The sequence below is a fragment of the Acinonyx jubatus genome, chromosome B3 (genome assembly GCF_027475565.1).
Source record: "Acinonyx jubatus isolate Ajub_Pintada_27869175 chromosome B3, VMU_Ajub_asm_v1.0, whole genome shotgun sequence".
Lineage (NCBI taxonomy): Eukaryota > Metazoa > Chordata > Mammalia > Carnivora > Felidae > Acinonyx > Acinonyx jubatus.
The window spans coordinates 9,587,542-9,614,581 of record NC_069386.1 but is presented as its reverse complement, the minus strand read 5'-3'; the positions used below and the strand labels follow the sequence as shown (position 1 = coordinate 9,614,581).

Below are 27,040 nucleotides of genomic sequence, written 5' to 3'. Positions count from 1 at the left end.
AATACGAAAAGTGTTTTTTCTCCAGTTTTGTCTCAGATGGTCGTGTTCAGAGTCCCTGCCTGTTACAAGATTGACCCTATTCACAGACTTAGCTGACACTTCCCTCGCCCAGCCCCCCTAGAATCTTGTACTTAAAAGTATACTACTCACCATACCTTGGGCTGTTGTGGGCATTTTCCAGAAGTGTCATTACTCCCAACCATCCAAACAGCAGAGCTCTCTGCCGTGGAAGGGTTAAATGAGGCTGTCTGACAACTTGAGTGTTCACAAGGAGTTTCTTCACACACTAGAGTTTAATTTATTCATTTAAAGAAATGAATTTTGAACCCCTGAGCATGTTTCCCAGGACATCATCTTGAATTTTATTGACTCTCCCTGCCCCCCGCCCCACCACACAAACACACTTGGCCTTCTTAGACCCTTCTTGACTTCTTAGAGTCTTTTTAAATCTCACTGTAGCAAAATCTGAGATCTGGATTGTGCTTTGGAACTTCAGACCTGAGGTTTTGATTTTAGGTAAATTGTTTGGTGAATTCTGGGTACTTTGGATCTTAGAGATTTCCTTTACTTTATAAACACAGTTCAAGAGATCAATAGTGTAAAAACCAAAGAAGATAATATGTTTTAAAATCACTTTGGATATTCTTCAACTCTGGATAAATACAAATTTATTTAACTACGAATAAATACAAATGCATTACGATTAGCATGGTTCAGCAAATGCGAGTGGGCGCTGCTGGTAGGCTTTCCTCCCTTTCCCTACTGTAATTTGTTTGCCTATATATAATTTTAAACCCACATGAGTAGGGAGCATCTTAAAAATGACACGTTTTGCTAGCTTTTAAAGAAGCTAATGTCTCGGGACACAGAAGTTTATAGGCAGAATTATGTATGAGTCATAAAAGATGACTGGCTCACCTCAAGGTAATGTCCGTCCTGGATGCTTGTTACATCACTCAGTATGGGTTAGTGAAGCCTTAACTTCATTAGGTGTGTTTATCACAGGCCTGCTGGGTGCTGAGGGGCAGAGTCATGGCTACTATTTGTATAAATTATTTCTAACTGTCACTACAGCTATTTGAGGGAGGTACAGTCATCCCATTTGATTGGTATGGCAGTGGAGACTTAAGGGGCTAAATGACTTCTTGCCTGGGATTTTTGTACTAAAGGTAAGCAGACCTGGCTCTAAGGCAGATAGATGTGACCCTCAAACCAGCCAGTGTTTATTGTTCTTGCGTATACCTTCACGTGTTACTACTCCACATTATTCGTTAGGAGAGGGCGTGTGAGAAGACATACGACACAGGGGGTAGATTGGCTTTGCCTTTAGGGCCCCCCCTCTGTTTGTGGGGTTGCATAATGGCTTATGGTCATTTTCTCCCCCCTAATCCCTTGTTTTCATACCCTTCCCCACCTCACTCCCCCAACTCAACAGTCAGGATTGTATCACACAGCAGAGTCTTACCCCAGCTCGATTTGTGCTCCCTTGTAGTGCTGGCTCGGATTTATTTTCTGGGTGAACTCTTCCTACCAGGGCCGAATCTGGATATTCCCCGTGAATTTTCCATTAGAGTGTCTCAAGTTGGTTTGTTTTCCAGTCTGGAATGTGGACGTGGTCTATTTGACTGCCCGCTGGAGAGTCGGCAGCTCAGCATAGTTGCTGTGACAGCCCTTTCTTTTCTTGGCCAGCCCCCTGGTTTCCCCTCAACCATGAAGTGGAGTTTTTGATTTTTCCAAGTGGGGAAAGAGGGAGAAGTAGAAAGGTTACACCCACCTACTCCACCTAAGCTTGTCCATACTCTCCAAAATGGGGGGGGGGGGCGGGGGGTTGGGTCGAGAATACCCATGATTCCAAGTCTTGTAGAGACAGAGCCTATTCCCACTGAACTAAAGACTCAGAAATAGCTTGGACCAAGATTGAAATGGATTGAGGTCAGTTTTTTTCTTCAACTGAAACATTCTGAGATTTATCTGTGGATCCTGTAGCATCATTTGTGTATTTCTGTGTTGAAATTGTCTTCCTAATATGTCCGTTTCTACTACAAAGTTGCATACTATCCCCCTACCACCACTGTGCAGGCGCGCGCGCGCGCACACACACTCTCTCTTTCTCTCTCTCTCTCTCTCTCTCTCTCTTTAAATGTCTCTTTTTATTTGGATAATCCTCAGTACCTAGTCAAATTCCTTACTAGGAGAAAAGGTAATTTTAGTCACCAGTTTGTGACCTATATTCCAGTGTGTTGCTCCTTTGACCCTTCCTCTAAGATTCCCAGCTAATTCAGGGCAAATAATTTATTAATGATTAATAATTAGCTAATTGAGATAAGAATAAACATCCTCTTCTCGTTATCCCTCAGCATACATACACATACAATTATTGTCCCAACATGGACTCTGAGAATTAAGAGAGACACTGGGGGTTATCTGATGTCCCATTTCCTTTCTATGTGTACATCTTTTCTGAAACCTCTTGACAAAGTCATTCAGCCTTTGTGCCACCCCTTCTGGTGGAGTGACAGTCATTACTTTATGAAGCTGCTAACCCATTGCCCAGAAGCCTAGAGTTAAAGCTCTGTGGCTTCCACTCAGTGGGCTTTTTGTTCTACCTCTGGAACAGCAAAGAACAGATCTGCAACTGCCCTCAGACTCATTTTTTCCAGCTCCTGTGCAAGCCACATGTATATCAAGGGTTTCCACTGGTGTGACCTCATTACCATGTGTGCATTTCTGTCTATCAGTGTTTTTTATTTTTATTTTTTTTAGAGAGAGCTCATGAGTGGAGAGGGAGAGGAGAGAGAGAATCCCAAGCAGGCTCAGTGCTCAGCCCGGGGCCTGATGCAGGGCTCAATCCCATGAACCTGGGATCATGACCCAAAATGAAATCAAGAGCCAGACACCCAACATTCAGTGACCCAGGCGCCTCCTATCAGTTCTTTATCTAAATGTTATCTAGGACATGGCGCCTGGGTGGCTCAGTCGGTTAAGCACCCGGCTTCAGCTCAGGTCATGATCTCCCCGTATTGAGTTTGAGCCCCGTGTCGGACTCTGTGCTGATAGCTCAGAGCCTGGAGCCTGCTTCAGATCCTATGTCTCCCTCCCTTCCTCCCCCACCCCCCCACCCCCCCCCCCCCCCCGCTGTCCCTCCCCGGCTCATGCGTTGTCTCTCTCTCTCTCAAAAATAAACATACATTAGAAAATAAATAAAAATAAATGTTACCTAGAAACAAACAATCCTGTCGGTGAGTTCTAGCCGTCACATAGTGGCAGGACTGTTTTCCATTTTGGACTTGGGTATACTGTCTGTTCATAGAGTCTAAAACCGTTGTGGTTTTTTTTGGTTTTGCTTTCACCTTGTATTGTCAACTCCTCTTGAATCTGCCTCCAACCAAAACCTCCAGGTAGCGTTCTCATGAACTGCTAGGTAGTCAGCTCGTCTACTGTGTCCCTCATCACCTAGTATCAGCTGCAGGGTTGATACGTGTCTGACTGAATCACACAGAAAAGTGCTAACCACAATGGAGATACCACACTCTCCAGACTACTTAGAGGAGGTTGATACCTACCTATTAATTGACTTTCTTTTGGGCTTTTGGTTTTACCACATACATATGTGTTTAATTCTGTTGCTACCAGGTCATATTTTGTTTACAGAATTAATAGGAGAGAATGGGTTAAATACCTTGCTAATTTCAATGTACTAAGTCTTGAGAATTCCTTGATAGACAGTATAATATTTCTGTCAGGGCCTCCTCCCTCTGGTTTACCAGAGTCCTTGTGCTAATTATTGAACTGAAGACAGATTCTACATGATACATTTTTCTTCATTAGTATATTTCCCCTCTCCCCAGTGTCATCTGTTTAAGGTAGAAAAATAATTATATTTCTTTTCTTACTCAACAGAACCCATAAGTGTAATACGCTGATATTTATGTTAGATATGTTCCCCCTTTGTCTCTTATCCCAATATTTGATAAATAACAAGTTTCCAGAAAGAACTTACATCTTAGAAATTGGCCATAAACCCTATCTCATAGTTTCCTAATAAAGGACTTCTGATTTTGATAGCGAAAGAAAATACTCTCTGATTACCAAAAGGAAAAGATTGCCACTTAAATATCTAATACAGATGGAATTATGGTTCTAAATTACCATTTTATCTTTTTGTACCTTTTGTTTACATGGGAAATTCATGGTTGTCCTGAGGTAATGATCACCCTAGAATTGGAATAACCAGAGTTGAAAGCTACTAATTTGTGTCCTTTACAGCTTCTTACTACTGGGGGAACAGAGAGGTTAGTTGGTTGACTTAAAAGGCTACTTGCTGGAATGAAAAGAAAAGAAAATTTTTTTTTTTTTTTTTACGTATTGGTTGAATACATTTTCTATTCAGGATGTGACAGCTTCCTGGATGTTGGACTGGCCAGAGAGTGTGCCTCAAAACCAGGTGTGCTCAAACGAGAATCCGGAAGTGACTCTGACCTCTTTCAGTCACCCAGCGAAGAAGTGGACAGCATCATCTTCTCCAAGGTACTGTCTGCCTCGGTGTGCAACTCGTGCTGGTCGGTAGTGACCCTGCTGACCATACTGAGCGTCTCCCCCACTCTGTATGATCATAGAAAAGTGTTATGTCCTCCCTTCTGGAGAAGGGAGCTCCAGCTTGCTGGGGCTTAGAAAAAGGCATTGGCCATTTTATCTTATGTAGAATCGTGGTTGGTTACATGCAGGTTTTAAAGCCTAAAGAAATGGAAGCTCCTTTGGTGTGAATTAAATCAGACGACAGTGAATTCTTCTCAGTGGGCAGGAAGGGACCACAGCTAAGACTGCAATACGTCATGTGTGTAAACCAACCATAGAGTCATTTCTGATTAATGTGTTTAGGCTTGAAGCTCGCTGCTGAGCTTGCTGATGTCACCCCTCCTCATCTAGCTGCTTAATTGAACTTTCTAGATCTCTGTGAGGGAACCCAGACTGTCTTCTCCCCAGTGGAAAGCCAAGCCCATGCTCATGAGTCACCTTGCGTTTTCATTTAATTTGAGTCTCTCTGAGGGGGTGGGGGCTGGGGGCGGTTTGCTTTCTTTTGCTTACGTTTGTAGCTAGTTGCAGCGAGTTCTGTTTTGTCTCCTGAGAAGAATCTCGGGCTTTCTCACAGCAGGATCAGCAAGTGGTTCTCAGTCACATGCCATGCGTGGTTGTCTCCATCGCGAGGGGGCGACGGGGCACAAACAAGGCAGCTGTGAAGACGCCTTTGTGAAGGCTTAATGAGGACCCTGCAGAAGGGACCAGAGCAGTGGTGTTAGTGGGTGATGAGCTTCTCCAGCACGGTGTGAGGATGCTGTGTCTAAAAGTCACGGTAGAGACTTGGCATTCTGGGATTCCGGGCTGGAACGTAGTTAAAGCCTCTGTGGAGGTACCTTCAGCTGCTTTTGTTTCATTTTTGTCCAGGGGCTCTCTCGTGCTCACTTGGCCTCCCCTCTTTTCTACCTTCTTCCTTTACCTTGTGTGCACTGTCTCCCAGAGGTCCTTGGAAAACTGTGCAGAACTGCAGGATTCCTGTTCTTAATCCTAGCAAGTTGATTTAGTGGGTTCTATAAAGTAAAAAAATGCACACTGGGAAGATCTGTCCTACTCTGAAGCTCTCTAGGAAATGATGATGTTTTTTGTTTTTTGATTTTTGTTTTGGAAATAACAGAATTTGGGTAATTTCCACTGTGATTTTGAGGTTTTCATTGTAAGGACTTCTGAATCTTCCCTACCCCCAAGGGGAATACCATTCTGAAGGGACGTGTTTCTCAAAATATATCACTTTTGTCTTGGGTAGACAGATGAGGTAATATTTCTAAGTTCTAGCTTTAAAATCGAGTCACTGACAGTCACTGAAACGGGGTCATGGATACATTCGGATTTGTTAAACGTTTATGTGTGCTTGAAATTTTTCATGGTCAAAAGTTATTTTGAAATTGCAAAGTCTTCATTAAGAAATACTTGTCACTCCCCTCCTGGGCATATGCCAGCTTGTCCCTGGGTGTTACCAGCTCTGCAGAATGATAGTTCTTTCTGGTCACTAAACTGAGTGATTTCCCTAGCTAAAGAGAATTCAGATTTCCTGTGTTTTGCCTTCTTCTTCAGACTGCCAGAAGTATTTACGAGATTGTTCATATGAATGGCCACTGCTAGATTTGGCAGCTTTTTCAGGATGACTAGACAGATAAGATTGTTAAAAGCTGAAGTGTGCTCCCCAAATCGGCTTTTACCCACATTGCATCCCCGAGTGCCTCGGAAAAATCAGAAATGGCAGACGCACGGTCGTCTCTTCACGCACACGTGAGAATGTCTCATGGTCTGGGTAGAGGACTGGAAGGTTCTTCGTCTTCGTTGTCTCCACTTGACCAAAGTTGTTTGTGACCAGGAGAGGTTTTGCAGTAACTGTCTTGTCCAGCATTCATAAAACCAAGGGTTTGCATATGCAAGGTAAAGGAGAGAGAGAGAGAGAGAGAGAGAGAGAGAGAGAGAGAGAGAGAGAGGGAGGGAGGGAGGGAGGGAGGGAGGGAGAGAGAGAGAGAGAGAGAGAGAGAGAGAGGGAGGGGCAGGCAGGCTAATACTTAACAAAATGATTGCTCGTCACTGAACTGAATGTTTTATATATGTGATCCCATTTCTGCTCCCAGAAGCCCTGCGGGGTGGGTGGTTTTAATCTCATGAAACTCCTAAGAAAATCCAGGCTCTGATTGGTCAACAAGTGTAGTCCAAATTACTCAGCTGCTCAGTAACAGAATGGAGACTTGTACATAGGCCTCACTCTCAAATCTGTTTCCTTTCTGTTATTTTGCTCTCAATCTCTGAACACCTCCTTTAATAGCCAGTGATTTATTTCTTTTTAATGTTTATTTTTGAGAGAGAGAGCACGTGAGTGGGGGAGAGGGGCAGAGAGAGAAGGCGACAAAAGGCTCTCTGACAGCAGAGAGCCCAGTGTGGGGCTTGAACTCAGGAACCATGAGATCATGACCTGAGCCAGAGTCGGACACTCAACCGACTGAGCCACCCAGGCACCCAAATAGCCAGTGATTTACAGAGAAGCAGAGTGATGGCAGACGGGCCATCAGCAGCCTCCTTCACCGTCTTCCTCAGTGGACAGCCACACGGTGCACACTGTGAAACATCACCCGTCCTAGAATTCCTTCCCCTCTCCCTTCTCGAAAAAATCCTCCCTGGGCAACGCATCGCAGCATGCTTTTCTGTGCACTATGAGTGATGCGTTAGGTCACTTCCTGTAGCCATTTGTGTGACTCTGACCTCACAGAGGTCTCTAGCAGCCTGCAATGCTTGTCACAAACTTTCCGCCTTAACTTTCTATGCTCATTCAATAAGCCTTCTCGTAAAGAGGACTGTTTGGTGTTAGGAGCTTTGTGATTACTCTTAGGAATATTTCCTGAAGTCTTCCTTCTATAGAGCAACAGCATAACATTTAGATTTTGTTTTTAAAGTAAGAAGAAATCCTGGGATTTTTCTGGACACTAGCTAAGAAAGAGAGATTATAAAATACACACCCTGTTATCCAGAAGGTTAATTGAAATCCACAAACATACTGGTAGTTGCTGCCTCTTTTCCCTAAGAGATTTAGATAAAACGCTTGCACCTTGTTTTATTTATCTCCAAGTTATAAAATGTATCCACAATTAAGAAAATCAGAGTAACTCCCGTAAGATGCTAAACCTTAAGGGAATATTCTTGCCTTCATGTGCTATATAGTTTGCTCTCAAGTATTGATCACCAAGCCGAAAATTAACCTTCCAGGGATAAAAGTAGATATACCTACAGAATCCAAATTAAAAAAACTATTCTTGTTTATGCACAAGTTATTGTAAGTTCAGGACTGTGGAACAGCTTGCTGTCCCATGCTTAAGGTTCTTAGCTAAATTATTGCACGTAGTGGCACTTGGGTGGCTCAGTTGGTTAAGCGTTTGACTCTTGATCTCAGGGTCGTCAGTTCAAGCCCGCTTTGGGCTCCATGCTGGGTGTGAAGCCTGATGGATGGATGGATGGACAGACAGACGGATGGACGGACGGACGGACAGACGTAAACAGTTGGCACATAGTAGATATTTAAAATGTGAGCTGCTATTTTCCAAGGCACATGGCAGAGTGCCTTATATATGATATAGACAACAGTTTACAAATATTTAACAAATAAATTATTAAAAATTAAAGGACTAGTATTTTGACAGTATGAAACAGGATCCCTTCAGGTGTAGTAATAAGATATATAAAGTGTGTAGTTGTTTTTATATTTATACATTCATATGTTATATAATATTTATCCCTCTCTATATATCTGTGTATCACCTATGTAGTGTGACTTCTGGTTAAGAGAGCCAGTCAGGCATTTCCCCTCCCCCTCTCCCTCCCCCCCCCCCCCCCCAGCATTTTATTGAGAAAATTCTGAAATATACAGGACAGTTGGAAGAGCTCGGCAGTGAATGCCTACCAGCCTGGCTCTCCCGTTAACTTACTATACTTTGTTACACAGCTGTGTATCTGCGCATTGTTTCTCCATCCACCAGTCCATCTAATTTTAATTTCTTGGATGTGTTTCTAAATAGGTTACAGATATCAGTCTACTTTTACCCCTAAATACTTAGAATTCTGTATGTGTTTATAGAGTTGTTGTTTGCTGGGGTTTTTTACATAAAATTTACACACAGTGCGATGTAGCGTGAAGGTTATTATTCAGTGACTTTCCCAGTATTACTGAGTTACAATTGACAAAAACTATACATATTTAAAGCACACAAGATGATGTTTCAATAGACATATCGAAAGACATCATGAAATGCTTACCACAGTCAGGCCAGTGTATCTGTCACCTCAGAGTTACCTTTTTGTGTGTGTGGTAAGAACACTTGAGACTTAACTTTCCTCGCAAATGTCAAGTACATAGTATCTGTAGTCATCATGCTGTACCTTAGGTCTTCGGAATTTATTCACCTCATAATTTTAGGTAAACTTTGTTCACTTTAGGTAACCTCTCTACATTTCCCCTACCCTCCCACCCCCGGGTAACCATCATTCTGGCTGTTTGCCATTCTTAGATTCGATATAGAAGCAAGGTCATGTCATTCTCTGGCTTATTTCACTGAGGCTAATGCCTTCAGGGTCCATTCATGTTGTTGCAAATGGCAGGATTTCCTTCTATTTTAACTCTGAGTAATATTTCCATTCCCTATTCATCTGTGTGTGGACACTTAAGATGTTTACATGTCTTGGTTGCTGTGAATAATGCCGCTATGGACGTGGGGGTACAGATAGGTCTTCAAGATGGCGGCTTTATTTCCTATGGACACATACCTAGACATGGGATATTGCTGGATTATATAGAGAGTTCTACTTTTAAGTTTTTGAGGGACCGACATACTGTTTTCCATAATAGCTGTGCCTCAGTGACTTTTGATAAATTCATTTATCTTTGTAACCCAAACCCCCATATGGATAAGGCTATTACCATTTCTTTGGAAATTTCCTCATGCCCCTCCTCCATCTGTCTCCTCTCCAACCCCCAGAGGCAACAACTGTTCTAATTTTTTCCCATCGCAGGTTAGTTTTCCTTATTTCAGAACGTCCTACAAATGGAGTATAAATGTTATTATTTCTGTTGGGTAAATGAGTGGAATTGATGGGCTGATACATCATTTATGGTAGGAAACCTGGTTTAGTTTTATAAGAAATTGCCAGGCCTTTTTCCAAAGTGGTTGTATCATTTTACATCCTCACCAGCAATATATGAGAATTTTAGTTGTTCCATGTTTTTACCAACACATACAATTGTTTTGTTTCAGCTTCAGCATTTCTGGTGTGCACATAAGTGGTAGCTCATTATCGCTTTGACTTGCATTTCCTTGACAACCAGTGATGATGTTAAACACATTTTCATGTGTTTATTAGCCACTTAGTTATCTTCCTTTGTGAAGTGTCTGTTCACATTTCTTGCCCATTTAAAAAAAAAAAAAAATGGAGTGTTGTCTTTTTGTTGTTGAGAAGTAGGTATTGTATATGTATCCTGGATACCAGTCCTTTGTTAGATTTATGTTTTGCAAATGTTTTCTTCCAGTATATGGTTTTCCCTCCTCACTTTCATAAACGTGTCTTGATGTACTGAATGTTTAGAGTTTTGATGAAGGGTAATTTATCAATTTTTTTATGGCTTTTGCTCCCTGTGTCCTGTCCTGTTACTGATTGGTCTGCCCCCAGTCGAGATGTTTTCTTTCAGAAGATTTATGTTTTAGCTTTTACATTTAGGACTGGAGTCCATCTTAATTTTTTAAAACATTTTTGTCATAGCTCTGTAGCATATAATAATAGGACTGAGTCCCAGTTATACTTAGAATCATCTAGAGAGCTTAAAGAAGAAAAAGAATCTGGGCCTTACCCCAGACCAGTTAATTTAGAATCTTATTACATAAGCTCACTGAACCACTGGTTTCTCATCTGTACAATGAGAGTAAAAATACCTACTAAATCAGTTTTTTAAATTTTTTTCTGTAAGTTTATTTTAAGAGAGAGACGGTGCGAATGGGGTAGGGGCAGAGAGAGAGGGAGAAAGAAACCGCAAGCAGGTACTGTGCTGCCAGCAGACAGCCCGATCCGGGACTTGAACTCACAAACCCTGAGACCATGATTTGAGCCGAAGTCAGACGCTCAACCAACGGAGCCACCCAGGTGCCCCTTACTTATTTACTTACTTACTTACTTACTTATTTAACTTTAGAGCGAGCATGCAAGCTGGGGAGAGGGGCAGAGGGAGAGAAAGAGAATCTTAAACAGGCCCCATGCCCAGCGCGGAGCCAGACTCAGAAATCTATCCCACAACCCTGGGACCTGAGTCGAAATTAAGAGTCAGATGCTCAACTGCCCGAGCCACCCGGGCTCCACAGTCTTCTAAATCAAATATTAAAAGAATACGTCTAAGTCACTGAATACAGAGCCCCACAGGTGGCAATATCCAGTAATTAGGACTCACATTTATGGAATAGTCATGCTGCATGTGTATTAAGTGACAGACCTACTTTCTCAAGCTGTTTGTATAGACAGCATCATTGTTGAGCCTTTTTCGTTAACTTTTCATCTACCTCATTATTTGGCAGTTTCAGTTTTCTTCGCTTATGTGACCTTAAATTAAGCAAAACGGTATCCTTGGGTCACTCCATCAGCTCAGCTCCTGCCGCTGGAGTCCAGGCTGTCCGGCAGAGACTGGCGCTTGTGAAGAATAATAGTGCACATACCTCGGTGTTACTTACTGGGCCCATTCCTTGCCATTTCTCTTGGACTGCTGGAGACTCTTGCTAGCCTGGTAACCATTTGCAGATTTCCAGGATTGCCTAAGCTGTAAAAAAGGAAGGATGTTGGTAGAGATGATGGTTTTTGTGTGTGTTTCGATCCTCCCACGTGCAGGAGGAAAACCAATGATGGCAGCTCAAGGGAGGGAGGGTTCCCGTGCCAGTCTCCAGTATGGACCCAGTGTTCTTTCTCCCGGTACACTTGCTCCCTCACACACAGGCAACGCCCAGCCACCCCTTCTCTCCGTCTGCCTTTCTCCGTCCCTTTGACTTCTCTGCCACTCTCAGTACCACATCGTAGGGGAAAAAGACAATGTGTATTTAGCAGAGAATTGTTTTGTCCATCTGCTTGTAAGGCTAGGGGAAGAAAAGCTATGGATTTTTTTCTAAAATAGGCGCGCGCACACACACACGTATATATATGTGTTTCTTAAATATATTAAATGACTTTCAGGAACTTAGGCTGTCCCTCCTGACCACCTGAAGGAATGGTGCCATGGGACCAATTTAACTAATACATTGGATTTACATGGAGTCAAAACCAGGTTTTTAAACATGTACTAGTTAAACTGACCCCAGAGCACCATTTTTCCATACAATCAGGACTAATTTCCGAAGGCTCTGAAAGTCATTTAGTTAGCAGACATTTTAAAAACCTCTCTAAAGAAAGACTGACACATAACTCAAAAACCGTTAAGAATGGCTTCAAATGTCAGGCCTGGAACATTCTATTATGTGACAGAAGCCATAAGTTTTTCCCCTTTCTGATGTGTAAATGGAAAAACAGCATCCCTAAAACCTGGTCCTTTCTGTGAGGAGAGGGGAGAATGATGGAAGTAACAGTTCTCATATTCTTATTTGGCAGATCCCCTAAGAACTAAAGCACAAATAAATTCAGTGACTGGAAGGGAATATTGAAAAAAAAAATCAGACGTTTAAAAAAGCCACTTGTTTTCCCTGCTCGTGATTAAAAATAGTACCTTGCAACAGGCCTTATATCAAGGTCTAGCCTCTTGAGATGTAAAGATCATCATATTAGATAGATAGACGAAGTGAAAAAGTGGCTTATCTGCAGACACATGCATAGCTATCAAAAGTCTCTGACCACATTCCCAGTGTGGTTTCTGGTTCCTCCAGGGACTGCTTTCTGTTCCGCCAGGATAGTGTGAAGACTTGATGAAGCCATGAAATTCTCTTGAGAACACTTCAAGTCTTGGGAAAAAGTAACTCAGAGCCTTCTTTAGATTCAGTCCGGCGTTAAAGAAAACCCATCCACCTCAGTACTTAAGAAGAGAGAGCAGTGATTTCTGAGTGTGTCCTATTTTTCCCTTTCTCGGGTAATAACCACCAGCTCGTAATAAGAGTTGAAAGTTACAATAAGAATACTTGAGTGTGAGAATACTACACTCTGTGCACATCATTCTTACCAGGAGTCGCAAGACTAAAGAACTCATGTGTACTGTGGGGGGGTGGGGGGGGGTAGGAGGGGGTGGGAACACCCTGGTTATTTAGTTTTTAGGGATTTGTTTGTTTGTGTATCAGAGTTAAAAGTACACACCGAGAAACATCTTGGCACACATCGGAACAACACTGTGTGGAGGACATACCCCGGACAGGGTTCTCCTTTTGCAAGATGTGTATCAAAAGGCCGCCAATAATTTCCCCACCTTGTTTTCATGTCTCACAGAAGGGTGGGTGCTTGTTCTTTAAGTCTCAGGTCGGGGAAGTGCCAGGGCGACCGCAGGCCCTCTTTCAAGGCAGTGCGGCGCCCTTCCGAGACCAGCAGGTGCCAACCTGAGCAGGGCCTGTTCCTCTGTCCGCATGGCACTTCCTGATCGGGAAGCATGGATTCATAAGAATATATGGTAAATGGCTAAATGGAAACTTCAGCTCCTTTTCATTTCCTTCGAGGCCTTGCCTGTGTGCTTTAGGACGGGCTCATCCCACATTTCATTTTATCATTCCCGTTCTGTCCCTTGGCACTGTTCCGAGAACTAGAAATCAAGCAGGGGACAGCTGCTGTAACCACTTAGCACAGATCGGGTGGCTCCAAACAACATAAATTCTTTCCTTCACTGTTTTGGAGGCAGGAGGTCCCACAACCAGGGTGTCGGGGGCTGCTTTCCCTCGGGAGGCTCTGGTCGGCGCTCCTTGGCCGTCCTTGGGTCCAAAACCCGTCGCTCCAGGCTCCACACCCCGGTGTGTCTCCTGTGTCTCTTCTGAGAGGACACCGCGGCCACCCTACCATCGTATGACCTCATCTGAACTAATGACCTGTGCAGGACCCAGTTTCCAAATAAGGTCACATTCTGAGAAGGACATGAATTTGAGGAGGAGGCAGGGAGAAAGCTGGCATCCTGAACTTGGTATTTGTGACCATTTACATTGTTTCTCTGGAGAGCAGTCCTCACTAAAAAAGAATAGTGGATGATTTTATTAAAAAATTTTTTTAGTGTTTATTTTGGGGGGGGGGGTGAAGGGGAGGGACAGAGAAAGAGGAAGACACAGAATCTGAGGCAGGCTCCAGGTTCTGAGCTGTCAGCACAGAGCCCGACGCGGGGCTCGAACCCACGGACCTCGAGATCATGACCTGAGCCGAAGTTGGACGCTCAACCGACTGAGCCACCCAGGCGCCCCCTACCCACCATTGCTTTTAAGCGTCCAGGCCAATATTCTCCAATAGAAATACATAATGTTAGTGTAAACTTTCTAGCAGCCACCTTACAAAAGGACAGCAGGAACAGGTGAAATTGATCTTTAAAAAAAATTGTTTTTAATGTTTATTTACTTTTGAGAGACAGAGAGAGACAGAGCGTGAGCAGGGAAGGGGCAGAGAGAGAGAGAGGGAGACACAGAATCCGAAGCAGGTTCCAGGCTCCGAGCTGTCAGCACAGAGCCCCATGTGGGGCGTGAACTCGTGAACTATGAGACCATGACCTGAGCCAAAGTCGGATGCCTAACCGACAGAGCCACCCAGGTGCCCCTTACTTTAAGAGAGAGATAGAGAGCAAGCAGGAGAGGGGCACAGAGAGTGGTAGACAGAATCCTAAGCAGGCTGACAGCACAGAGCCTGATGCAAGGCTCGAATTCACAAACAGTGAGATCATGACCTGAGCCAAAGTCAAGAGTCAGACATTCAAGGGACTTAGGCACCCAGGCGTCCCTTGATGATTTTATTTTAAAATAATACCTACCCTATTTTAGAATCAGTTTGGTGAAAGCATCATTTTTTTTTTTTTTTAATACTGTGGCCCAGTGAAGGACACACAGGACTTTGCTGATACGGACCTCGAGATCTTATCCTTACAGGGTTTCTTAAAGATGATCAGAACAGGGCAGTTTTAGTTGAAATCGCCCTGGGTTCACGTCCTGCTGCTGCTGCTCACTGGGAGGGCCTGAGAGCCCATCTGGATCCCAGTGACCGTCACACCTCCCTGTCAGTCTCAGCCCTCATGCATCATTTAGGGAGCAATTAACCGAGGAAGCCGGATGCCACAGAGTGAAGAAAAACTCCTAAGAGCTGACAAGATTCAGCCCAAACATTATAAAGAATGTTTTGAAGTGTTAGCGTAAACATTTGAAAATACTCTTCTTCTAGAATAGGTCTTGTTTTCTATTCCAAAGCTGAAAGTGCTCATTAGTTTGCATAATTTTTAAAATCTTTCTCAAAGAACTGTAAGTTTCTTTACTCTTAATTAAAGCTTTGAGTAGACTGGCTAATTAGGAAAATGCTGTAAAGAAGGAAAAATAACCACAGAATGGCTTTCCCTCATCCCTGCTCTCTAGCCTACAAGAACACAATAAAATAAAGATGCTAAGACAGTTCAGTGCCCCAATCTGAGAGTGGGATCATGCGTCTTCTAAGCACTTCTGTGTATCTTCTGGATAAATTCATCTTTTGAGTGTCAGAGTGTTCATCTTTCTCTCAATGTATGTGTTGTGCTGTGTGTAGCAAACAGAGGACTGTCAGGCTACTTGGGATCAAAACTGTACTGTTGCAGGCTCCAGAAGTTGGCCAGGGAAAAGAACATCATCACTCACTAAAGACTCCATTGCCAGGACTTGGTTATTTTATGTGACATTTGGCTTGATAACACTGCCAGTTCTGTGTGAAAGGAGGAAAAGGAATCGAGTTCTTCTAGTCAGGCATTTGTGGCCAGAATGTGGGCTTTTTGGCAGACCTTAGGTAGGGTCATAAGCAATTCTGCATTTTGCAAAAGGACTCTAAAAACAATTGCAGACTTGCTTTTGGAATATTGACTTCAGAACAACATTATTGTAGCCAAGCAGACAACCTTATTTTTAGTTAAAGCTTGGGGGGGGGGGGGTTGCAGGGAATTAAACCTAAGAGTATATGAGTTTATAGAGTTTTTATGCAACAGAAACCCCAGGTAACTCAAGAGTTCTCTTCCTTCCAGTGTATGGTATTGGCCTACAAAAGTGACCTGAGCCCGAGGTAGATGCTGGTCCCCCATAAGAAGGGAATGTTCTGTCTACCTCTAATAAGAGGGGAGAAAGAGCACAGACCTAGACTTGGCCTTCATTGGCAGCCATTTGAATCCAACTGTGATCATGCTGTGACCTTGAGGTCACTCTACAGCCACTCCTGGACTGGGGATAATGAGGCTGTCCTCTGGGTCCTGCCATTTTCAACTGTGCATGCCTTCTCTCCGTTACAGCCCGAGGAAGAGCAGTTGGTCTGTGATATCACCGGATCCAGTTCTTCCACCGATGACACGGCTTCCTTGGATCGACATTCCTCTCATGGCAGTGACGTATCCCTCCCCCAGATTTCAAATTTGAACAGGTCCAGAGATCAGCAGTGTCTTGACAGCTTCTACCGCCATGGGGCTGGAGCTGAGGGTCGAGAGAGTGAGGGCGAAGCTGCTGGCTCAGGTGAGATGGACGAGGAGGAGATGGACAGCATCACCGAAGTGCCCACGAACCGCTCTGTGCTGAGGGGCTCGATGCGCTCCCTGTCCCCTTTCCGGAGGCACAGCTGGGGTCCTGGGAAGAACGCGGCCAGCGACGCGGAAATGAATCAGCGCAGGTGAGCGGGACCCAGCACGGCTATTTGTTCCATCTCTCAGTGTCTGCTTGCTTTTGATCGTGTGATCCGGTGTTATCGTGGTAAAAGAACGTAGGCGACACCATGGTACAGAAGAAAGCCTAGAGGGCTTTGGAATCGGGAAAATCTGGGTTCAGACCCCAGCTCTAGAAATCACTGTGTAGATAACCTTGGGCAAGTTACCTGATCCCTCTGGGCTTTAATTTTCTCATCTGTAGAATACCTGCCTCTCTAAGGATAGGTGTAATAATAAAAATCTCAAGTGAAATATGGTTGCTACATGGTGGGTGTTTAATGAACAGGAATAGTCCTTCAGGCCAGATCTGTTCATAAAATGCTTAGATTAAAAACTTTTGGAGGGAATAGTGTCCTGTCAGTTTTGAAACAGACATGAAATCTTACAGTCCAAATACTCTCCATTTTCACACTGCTTCCCAGGAATTGTCCTCCATTTCTAATGCAGAAAGTTTTGTTAAAGCCTAAGTTATTACTTAATCAGCAAGAGAACAGGAGAATCATTCAGTGTCATTGAATTGTTGGTAGTTTTCCATGTATGCTCCAGTCTCTGGGGACTTGTGTACATATGACCCGGTCTCAGACCTTCAGTTTGGAAGCAGGCTATAAGGCGGTTTAGAGTTGGCTTCTGACCACAGTCTGCTTACAGGAATTTAAGCAAATGATTTTAGCTCTAACGAACAAGTGCCGTGATGCCCATCAGATATACAAAGTTGTGCTTACAAGAGAGCTACTTTCTTGATGAAGAAAAGCAGCTAAGGGGGCAGGCTGACAGTTGTTTTAAAACAGGTCATGTGAAAAACTCACCTGGAGCAGTTACTGCTTTTTTAAAACAAAAATTCCTTGACATGGCTCAGATTTCATAGCTATAGATGCATGTAATCGGATTACATTCACTCATTTATTCTTTTTTTTTTTAAGGTTTTATTTATTTTTGAGAGAGAGACATCGTGAGTAGGAGAGAGAGAGAATGAATGAATCCTGAGCAGGCTCCTTTCTGCCAGCACAGAGCCCGATGTAGGGCTCGAACCCACGAAACCGTGAGATCATGACCTGAGCTGAAACCAAGAGTCAGATACTTAATCGACTAAGGCACCCAGGCGCCCCTCATTTATTCTTTTATTCAGCCAACATACATTGAGCACCCACTATGTGCCAGGCATTTCTAGGTTCTAGAGACACAGAGGTGAACGAGACAAAGTCCTGCCTTCATGGAGCTCACGGTAATACCTTACACTTTGTTAATTTGCTACTCTTCTCAGACTCTTTTAGTAACAGACCATGTCACGTAATTTTCTGTGACTCCACATTGGTGGAGTTCAGGGTCTGCCCTTGAAAACCTGCAGTTGTTTTATCTGGTGGGTAGTTTTTATACACGATCAAAATCATAGATTATGTAAAAAGCCATTTCTAAAAGCTCTCCTTGCCAGCTTTATTCATGCTGTACTTTTTTTTTTTAAAGAAAGCATCCGGGGCGCTTGGGTGGCTCAGTCGGTTAAGCAGCCGACTTCGGCTCAGGTCATGATCTCGCGGTCCGTGAGTTCGAGCCCCGCGTCGGGCTCTGTGCTGACAGCTCAGAGCCTGGCGCCTGTTTCAGATTCTGTGTCTCCCTCACTCTGAGCCTCCCCCATTCATGCTCTGTCTCTCTGTCTCAAAAATAAATAAACGTTAAAAAAAAAAAAAAAAGAAAGCATCCATACCATTATAAATAAATAAATAATAAGGAGGGAGGAAGGGAAGGAAGGAAGGATGGAAGGACGTATTGTCAGAGATGATAACAACATCAAGAAACAAGGGTTTATTTTATATGCAATCCATTTTTCTTTATAGCCCACTGGGGGCCCTTGTGCCTTGACTTTGATTTCAGGGCTGGATAGGACTGTAGCCCAGATGAGGAAATTGAAGCTCAGACCTAATGATTTGCCTGAGATTACAAGACTGAACTAAGACTGGAACCTTATCAGTTATCTTTATTTTCAACCTGTACAGTATCATGGCCTCTCCTATTTGAGCCTCGCCTTAAGGATCACCTCACACCTCCGCCCCCCCCCCCCCATGCCTCTGGAGATAATGGAATGACTTGAATTAGTTTGATGCTTACCACATTATCTGCATAGAGTATAAGCTGAATTTTAAAGTCTTAAGAAGACCCTTTTACAGCTTCAAATGGCCTTTTTTAATCCTTTTACTTTTGTAATTTAATAAACCTCATTCCTTGTCACCTGATTAACCCTTTGGAGGAAGGAGGGAGGGAGCAAAGTAACCCTCCCCAGGATTTGTCAGGCTGTCCAGCCTCTTTGGTTCTGATGTTTCTTACTGCTCAGTTTTTCATTCCCTCACTTCCTGTACCGTTTGTCTGTGTGGATTGTCTCTTCCCTTTGTGATGTCCGTGTGCTTCATGCATTTGTGTCCATTTTGTTTCACCTTGACACTGACCTCTTCCACCATTCATTTTCAGTTCATTGCGAGTTCTTGGGGACGTTGTCAGGAGACCCCCCATTCATAGGAGAAGGTACAGAGTTCACTAACTTGATGGACTAACCATGTTGCCTCTGAGCTTAGTGTACTAACCAGCATCTCATTTTGCTTAATCCGTGATTAAACCGTCTTTTAAAACAATGTCATGTCTGCTTCAGGGAAATAAGATATAGGTACTTGTTCATCGCTGATGCCTGTTGCATATGAAATGGTTTCGTGAATGTGAAATTTTTTCCTTTTCTACTTTTATCTTTAAAAAAAATTTTTTTAATGTTTTTTTTTTCCCCATCTTGTACTTGTGTTCAGATGATTTTGATAATAGGGTCTTCCCAGTTCTCCCTAGGAGAGTTCAAAGACACGTCAGTTGTCCCTGAGGAGTGCTTTTTCATTCTCCCCACCCCCGCGCCAACGCCCAAAAGGGCCAAGAACCAGAAATAATTGTGTGCTGGCACACCGGCCCTAACATATTTTCGATGCATTCCTTAGTAACTGGATGGAAGCCTTTATGTCTAGGCCACCTGACACCTTGCACACCATTGTTTTTGTTTTGTCGTGTTCTGTTTTTTAATAATTTTTCCCCCTCTGGGGATGTGGTCGTTTCTTAAAGCAGGTAAGAGCCATCAGCTCATCTCTCCGGGGCCCTTGCAGTCTTTCAGTCCCTTACTTATTTTTTGTCAGGTAACATTTGAAGCTAAAAATGAGTAATTTATAAGCTGAAAAGTCATTTCTAGTCACACAGTGCCGATTTGCTTTTCAAATGCTGAGTTTTACTTTGTTCAGAAGTCATCATTAGTGACCTATTCTTCCGCCGTTTGAGGAAGAAGATTTAGAAAGCCACAGACTGTGGCGAGATTGCAGGTAGCCCCTCGTATTGGGAGCCATGTGTCAGGGGTACTTTCAACTCCCCGCCGAAGCCGGTCCTCGGGAAGCCACACATAGTGATCCTCCCCCGTCGTCTTTGCAAGGGTGGGCTTCCTTTAATTCTGGCTTTCAGGCACAAAATGGAGTTCGAATACAAATGCTCTCATGAATCTGCGGTAATCAGGGCTCGGTTAAGTTTTTCTCCCAGGGGAACAAGTTGGCAAGTACCCTTTCAGTAGAGGTACCCGAAACCTTTAGAGATCTGTTTGGCTCTCCGTTAAAGCTCTTCAGCGTGACCTTATTAAAAGCATGCACGTGCTGACAGTGGAGGGTGACAGGTTGCTGGATGCGGTCCCAGTGAGCTGACAGATGAAGCTTCGTAACGGTGCCAGATCCCACTTCACCCTTAGTCGTTTTTCTGCAGGAAGAGCATGAAGTACAGTTTAAAATTTTGTATGATGCCTTAGCCAGTCAAATTGAAACATCGCTACCAGTGTTCACAGGTGCAGGAACAGGATATTTGTGGGGTTTTTTAATCTAGAATTTCCTAAATCTCAAAATAAGGCCAGAGAACCATTAAATGTCCCTTCCACTGATGGAGGGATGAGGAGATTTAGGGTGCCCCCGAACACTCTGGTGAAAGGAGCTTCCTGCCAGAAGCCAGGGCAGGTCTGTGGCTCCCGGAGCCTCGGGACCCCTGTGAGGTCCCTCTTGCTGTCTCCTGTCACTCTTCTTTCTCTTCAGCCTCAGTTTCATCCTGCTTTCTCACAGCGTTACCATTTTCTGAGAGTAAAGGGATGTTTACATCTGTGGAAGATTTGTTTTTTGAATGATTCAATAATGTCCGTTCAGTCGCTGATTTACCATGTGGTGTTTTCAATAAGTTGGATATTTTAAAATTTTTCTTAACAGTTTGGAGATTCAAAATTAAGTTAATGCCAGAGAATGGGCTTCTGAGTCTCGTGTTTGTAAGATATATGGAGGCTTGCTCCCCTCACATGAGCAAATTAGAAGTCTTTCTGATACCACTTCACAGACTGGAACTATCTCTGAGATGCGTATTTCTCCTTTCTGCTCCTGCCCTTGGGAGCTTCGTACTTTAATTTAATCGGGTTTTTAAGTGTTATACTATTTAAATTGTTTTTAAGATATTTATTTTAAAGATTTACTTTGAGGGGTAGCTCTTCTCTTCTCCCACCATTTTCCTCGTCTCTTTTCCTCTATCAAAAACCCGCACTTGTCAAGAAAACTGTTAATTAGGTGTATTCAAGGTTAGGGGTTTTTGCTGTCTGCAGATCTTCCCATTTGCAAGATTCCAGAAGGAGCTGAGTGGGTGTTAATGTTAACCCCCCCCCCCTTCAAAATCAAAAGCACGTCACTTAGACCTTAAGACGCCAGATAGTAGCAGTGTACTTTTTAAATGATCGCTTTTGTCCATCAAAAATCCTTACGTACTGATGAAGCTCCCTTTACAGTGTACCTCGTATTTTGAGTTGTGGGTTTTTTTTTTTTTTTTTTTTTGGCCTGGTCCTATTTACATGGTATTTCCAACCCTAGATTTTCTGTCCCTCCCACTTGAAAATAAATATCAGTGCCAAGGTAATCAAAGTAGATGATCAGATGAGGTTGTTTTTTTTTTTTTAATCTTGTGGGGGAAAATGGTTGCAAACCTAAAATTAAGACCCATTTTTAACTTAGTACCATGGAATTCCTTTCCTTTTGAAGAAAGTAAACGCCTTAGTTATCATTAAAATACAAGGAAATGTGGCCTTTGTTACAGCTGTTTACCTTCAGTGCTTAACAGCCTAGTGAGTAGGGGTTAAAGGTGGGTGTGAGTATTGGTGGGATATCATTATTATGAAAGACTTAGAATGTGTCTGGCTTAGACGGACCCTTCCTAGAAACACCTGAGGAAAATCAGTGACTCAGCCCCACCCCAGTGCACTTTGTCATTGTCCCTTTTTGTCAAGGATGGGTTTGGTTCAGTTAGGGATCATAGCCATGGTCAAGGAGGTCTGGGAGTGGTGGAGCTTGTGGAGAGAGTGCCCCCCCCCCCCCCCCGGCCCCTCCGGCAGCAGAGGCTGCAGCCCTGGAGGACACCTGAGGAGGAATCTGTGGGCAGAGTGGGCTCTTTTTTTCAGAGTCCGGCAGGAGGAATTCTTGGGTTTCAAATCGGACTTGTTACCCTGTAACAGACTCCCACAGTCCTTTCCAACACAGTGTCTAGAGGGATATTAGTAGCACAGTTTTAAGTTTCCATGGTTTTTGTGTCTTTTTCTAAATTCTCAATGTTATGTTCCTAATTTTTTGATAATCCAATAAATCCATCTGTCTGTAACTGTGGCCTGTCTTTTCAAACCCAGTAACCCTATCCCTGTTTGCTCTTTTCTCCCTCCATTTCTGTTTCTGCCTTTGATGTCATCCCCAGTATGAGCTGGTGTCCTTCTGGTGTGCAATATTCTGCTGCCCTGAGTGCTGACTTTAATTACAGAAGGTACGGTATCGTTACGTGTCCAGCCACCGAAGGGGGAATCGTAAAATATGGCACCTGGGCTTTTGGCTGGGAGCTTGCTTCTGGGTGGCTAGAATGCATATGGCAGCCCGCTTTGGCTGTGAGCACAATGTTGAGTTCCTGCTGCTGCGGGCATCACTGATCCAATTGAAGGGGTGTGTATAGCCCGGGAGTCAGCTAGTGTACTCTGATGCTTCTGGCGTCTCAAGTGGCCATAGATTTGGTGTTTTCCGCACAGACTTGTATGTACGGTATGGCAGACCCCTTCTCTCTTTGTTCTGGTCTGTCCTCATTCCCGGAACCTGGGGATTCCCACATCCTGAAGAAAACCATGACAGAAGCAAGGCCACAAATACGATGAATTTTTATTTCTGTTGTGTTTCCAAGTCAGTCAGTCTCTTCAGGTTCCAAATTCATAGATTCCTCAATGTTTCATATTTTTCTCTCAACTCAGCAGCCAGATTTAATCACTGAAACATTTTCAGGATTAAATGTTGTGGTAATAACACATCTGGTTTTCTCAGGCTTCACAAACAATTCACAATAGAAAACTAAGTTTCTTCTTCACTTAGCCTGTCTTATCCCTGCTATTGAAAATGAGTTTTACAGAGACATTTACTTCTACTTAATCATGGTTTCTGTTGTCGTATTGAAATAAGAAAAACAAAGTCCATTGTTTAAATTACCCACTAGAGAAAAATAGAGGCATATGGTTTCAGTTCATAATAAGTAATTTATGAAATAAAAAAAGGCAAATGCAAGCCCTTCTGGACTGGCATACGCAATTCATTTGTGGAATTAACTGTGCAGTTGGAGCAGAGATAACTAAATAGCTTCAGTGTACCTTCAAGTGCACTTCCAACTGCTTGTGAGTGAGAACACGGTCTGCTCCGGCTGTATTTTGAGATCTCGCTTATTTTAAAGAAGTTCCCACCACAGCTGTACCAGATGTGAATTATTCTGACCAGCAACCCCAAAGCTCATCGATGGCCAACCTCTCTCTGTAGTTTCCTGCTTACCAAAAAATGCTTTTCACTCTGCAAACCGCAAAATCTGCCCACCAGGGATCCCATTCTACATGCCATATCCTAAATTTGCCCCCTTTCTGGGCCAATATCAAGACAAAAAAATTAAAGCTCTTAGACATAGTTGCTTTTAGCTTTTGTTCTTTAAGGTGTCCTCTGTGCCCGTCTGCAATCAGCAGTTCCCAGGAAGCCTGTCCAGCAGGGATTGTGTGGCCACATGTGCCCAGATGATACTGCTCATAAGTAATCCCGACTTCCTGGGGTCGACACAAGCCTGTGAAATTAGAAAGGTTGACTGGCCTGTAGTTGAATGTAAAGTTATAAAGGTCCACTTAAGCGACACAAGGGCAATTCTGAGTGTCCCTGCCTGTTTTCTGAGAGCTACTCATGCACCTGTTTTCTCTGTGCCATGGAATTCTTTGGCATTAGCCTAGTTTGGTTTTGGCAGAGATTAATTACATCAGATCAAGGAAAAACACACATACATAAATGATAAATAAGATAATCTGGTCTGTCCACATGGTATATTGAAAAAAAAAATCTTGAGAAAATGACCTTACATGATCAACATTTGAATAAATTGAAGGAGGTAATAAACCTAAGTGCATATGCCTTTTCAGCCTACCAAGACCTGTTGGGGGACAGGTAGGTGGCGCTCATTTGTGCCGTGCTCTGGTCGATAGCTTTGCTAGGTAACTTAGAAATAATCTGCCAGCAACACTCAAAGCACTTTCGTATCTTCCACCCTTTCAGAGACTCAGAAGTCACATGAATTAACTCCTTTGCTCTGTGTTCAGTTTCAGCCTAGAAGGCTTGACAGGAGGAGCCGGTGTCGGAAACAAGCCGTCCTCATCTCTAGACGTAAACTCTGCAAACACCAAAGAGCTCAGGCACCCTTTCAGTGGGGAGGCGAGGGGTGACTCTCTGATGTCGCTTTCAGAAGAGGATCTGGAATCAGGCCAGAGAGAACACAGGATGTTTGATCAGCAGGTAAGGCTGAAGCGGGTGTATGCTGCTCATTTGGAAAAATGAACTGTACTTCCCTACATGTGTCTTCACGTCGGGAACAAAGAAAGCAAGACTCACGTTACTATGAGGCTAGTTATTGTGATTGCTTACCCACGGTCTAGTACACCCCATCTAGCACAAAGCAAGGTTTTAGCACTTAACTAATTCCAGAATACCATTCATCTGCATGGATTTGAATAGTCCATCAAAGCAGACTTTTTTAAATTAGGAAAGTATCCAGGATATTAAATTGGGCTTTTCCTTCTTATCTGAGGACTTCTTTCACCATGCCAGTAGTAAAATGACTCTTGAAGTATGCTACACAGCATTGTTAAATTTCCCAATTTTTCAAAAATCTATACCTTCCTGGAAAAAATAGATCTTATTCTTTGCCTTCTCACATTGCCTGGGAAATGGCTGTGTCTTTCTCTCTGCTTCCTGTCACTGTGAGAACTTCTCAGAGAGCATCTTCATTCCCTGCCCCCGCCTGATGCTCCCTTTGCACTGCCACTCCCCCAGGACTCCCTTCTGGGGGCCCCAGCTGGCTGCCCTTGGCCAGTCAGGTGATTTCCCCAGCACTTGTCACCTGGGGCAGGTTCTCGGGAGTTGGCCTGGAGAATTGGCATTCCATGCTTTTATAGCCCACACTGCTCCAGGCCCTTTTCCTCCTCCGGGGCCAAGGGGACTTTGGATTGATTCCTGGGAGGATTCTGTGATACACCTGAATCCATCCTTCTTCCTTCCTTCCTTCCTTCCTTCCTTCCTTCCTTCCTTCCTTCCTTCCTTCCTTCCTTCCTCCCTCCCTCCCTCCCTCCCTCCCTCCCTCCCTCCCTCCCTCCCTCCCTTCCTTCCTTCCTTCCTTCCTTTTTTAATTTTTCTCAACGTTTATTTATTTTTGAGAGAGAGACAGAGTGCAAGCAGAGAGAGAGGGACACTCAGAATGTGAAGCAGGCACCAGGCTCCGAGCTGTCAGCACAGAGCCCAACATGGGGCTCAAACCCACAAACTGCGAGGTCATGACCTGAGCCGAAGTCGGACACTTAACTGAGCCACCCAGGTGCCCCAAAACATTTCTAATTAAACAGACAACAAAATTAAACACCTGTCTTTGGATAGGTGACTGGAGTTTTAGATAGAAACGTAATGAAACATTTCTAATTAAACAAACCAACAAAAATGTTAAACAGCCTGTTCTCTGAGTGGGAGACATAGGTTTTACATAGACGTTTAATGTTTGTATACCCCACTACATAGAAATGCTACGACCAGATGGAAACTGGACGCTGGAGGATTACCTTAATGCATCACTTAGGTGAAGACCCAGGAGAATTTAGGCCTGATGAAAATCAAATTGAAGGCCCAAAGGGATTTTTGCCATGTTATCCCCTTCCCCCACCGCCCATGTCTTCTGGGCCTGTTACTTTTTTAACTTTTTCTAAAGTTAAGAAAAATAACAAGAATATGGAGAATAGGGGCACCAGGTTGGCTCAGTCAGAAAAGTATCTGACTCTTGATCTCAGGGTCATGAGTTCAAGCCCCATGTTGGGTGTACAGATTACTAAAAAAAACAGTAAACGTTTCAAAAAATAAATAAATTTAAAAAAATATGGAGAACATATTTATTGAAGCAAATGATTTAAATGTATTCAGCCTAATGGTAACAGAAAAAGGGAGTAAAAAACCATTCTTTCTTGACTTGCTGAGAGCATCTTTGGTAAGTGGAGAGTCTAAAAAACAAAAGTGCAAGTCATACAAAAGTATATAGAGTCCTTTGGAAGTCATTGTAAGACCCAGTAAAATGCCAGCATTGGGGGTTTGTGAACGGAATCCTGGGCTTGGAGCCAGTATATCCCTTCCGATTCGGCGTAAGCCCTCGGGGGTGACAGCTTCACACCCACCTGAGTGACTTGCCTAAGGCCTCATTGACTGGCTGTGAGCTGGACCACGTTCCCCTCAGAATTCCCGGTGTAAGTCTCACAGCCTCTTTCCACGTCTCTGAAGTAGAAGTGTTTTATGAGGAAAGGAGAAGATTTTTAATTTTCTCAATACAGTTTATGGAAAACCTTTCCTGAAACTGATAATCCTAGGAATTGGACAGAGGACCCCGTGTGTTAGTAAGTGCTATCAGTTACCACCGAAGTCTTTCTGAAATGGCCTTTCTGATCGAGCCTTTGTGGAGGAAGCTGCTGACATGTTCGTGCTTTTCTGGAACTCTCTGCTCACCCGCAGTTTTTGTCTCGTGTGCAACTTCAGAGTGGGGATTTGAGCTGCTGGTGTCTCTGATCTGGACAAGTCGCCTGCAGCCAGCTTCCTGCTGAAGGTCCCTGCCTTTCACTGAGGTCATTCCTCAGACCTCACAGTTGTGTTCGAAACACAGCAACTGTTTGCCTCAGACTCCATGGTTACGCACGGAGCAGGCTCTGAATAATCAGAAGTCTTTGGCGCACTTGAGTCGCGTTCATGGTAGTAATGGATTTTCATTGCTCCCCTCCGAGCATGTGCAGATTGCAGCCCACTAAGAAGGGAGGGATTCCTGGCGGTTTAAAATCGGTTAACAATAGGAACGAGCGCTCAGAACAAAAGGAAGGGGGAGTCCCTCACCCCAGAAGTGTGCTCATAAGCACTGCTGGGCTGGCTCTCAGGGGTGTTCTTACACAAGCTTCTGCAGCTGGCTGCATTACACGACCTCGAGGCTGCTGCGAATTCACTGAGGGAGGTAACTTGGCCCCTCTCGGTCCCCCTTGGG

General features: G+C 43.8%; 1 protein-coding gene across 5 annotated transcripts in view; it reads left to right on the top strand.

Moving 5' to 3' along the window:
- Nucleotides 1-27,040, top strand: part of AKAP13 (A-kinase anchoring protein 13) — a 329,213-nt gene that overhangs the window by 230,622 nt on the left and 71,551 nt on the right. For 2 of the 5 annotated variants that reach the window (XM_053223591.1, XM_027067990.2), the window contains 5 exons: nt 4,391-4,527; nt 16,007-16,377; nt 18,869-18,922; nt 22,178-22,243; nt 24,084-24,276. In XM_053223591.1, the coding sequence (XP_053079566.1) occupies nt 4,391-4,527; nt 16,007-16,377; nt 18,869-18,922; nt 22,178-22,243; nt 24,084-24,276 (821 nt within the window). The remainder of the gene's footprint in view (nt 1-4,390; nt 4,528-16,006; nt 16,378-18,868; nt 18,923-22,177; nt 22,244-24,083; nt 24,277-27,040) is intronic. The other 3 variants (XM_053223592.1, XM_053223593.1, XM_027068001.2) reach the window with 3 other exon arrangements.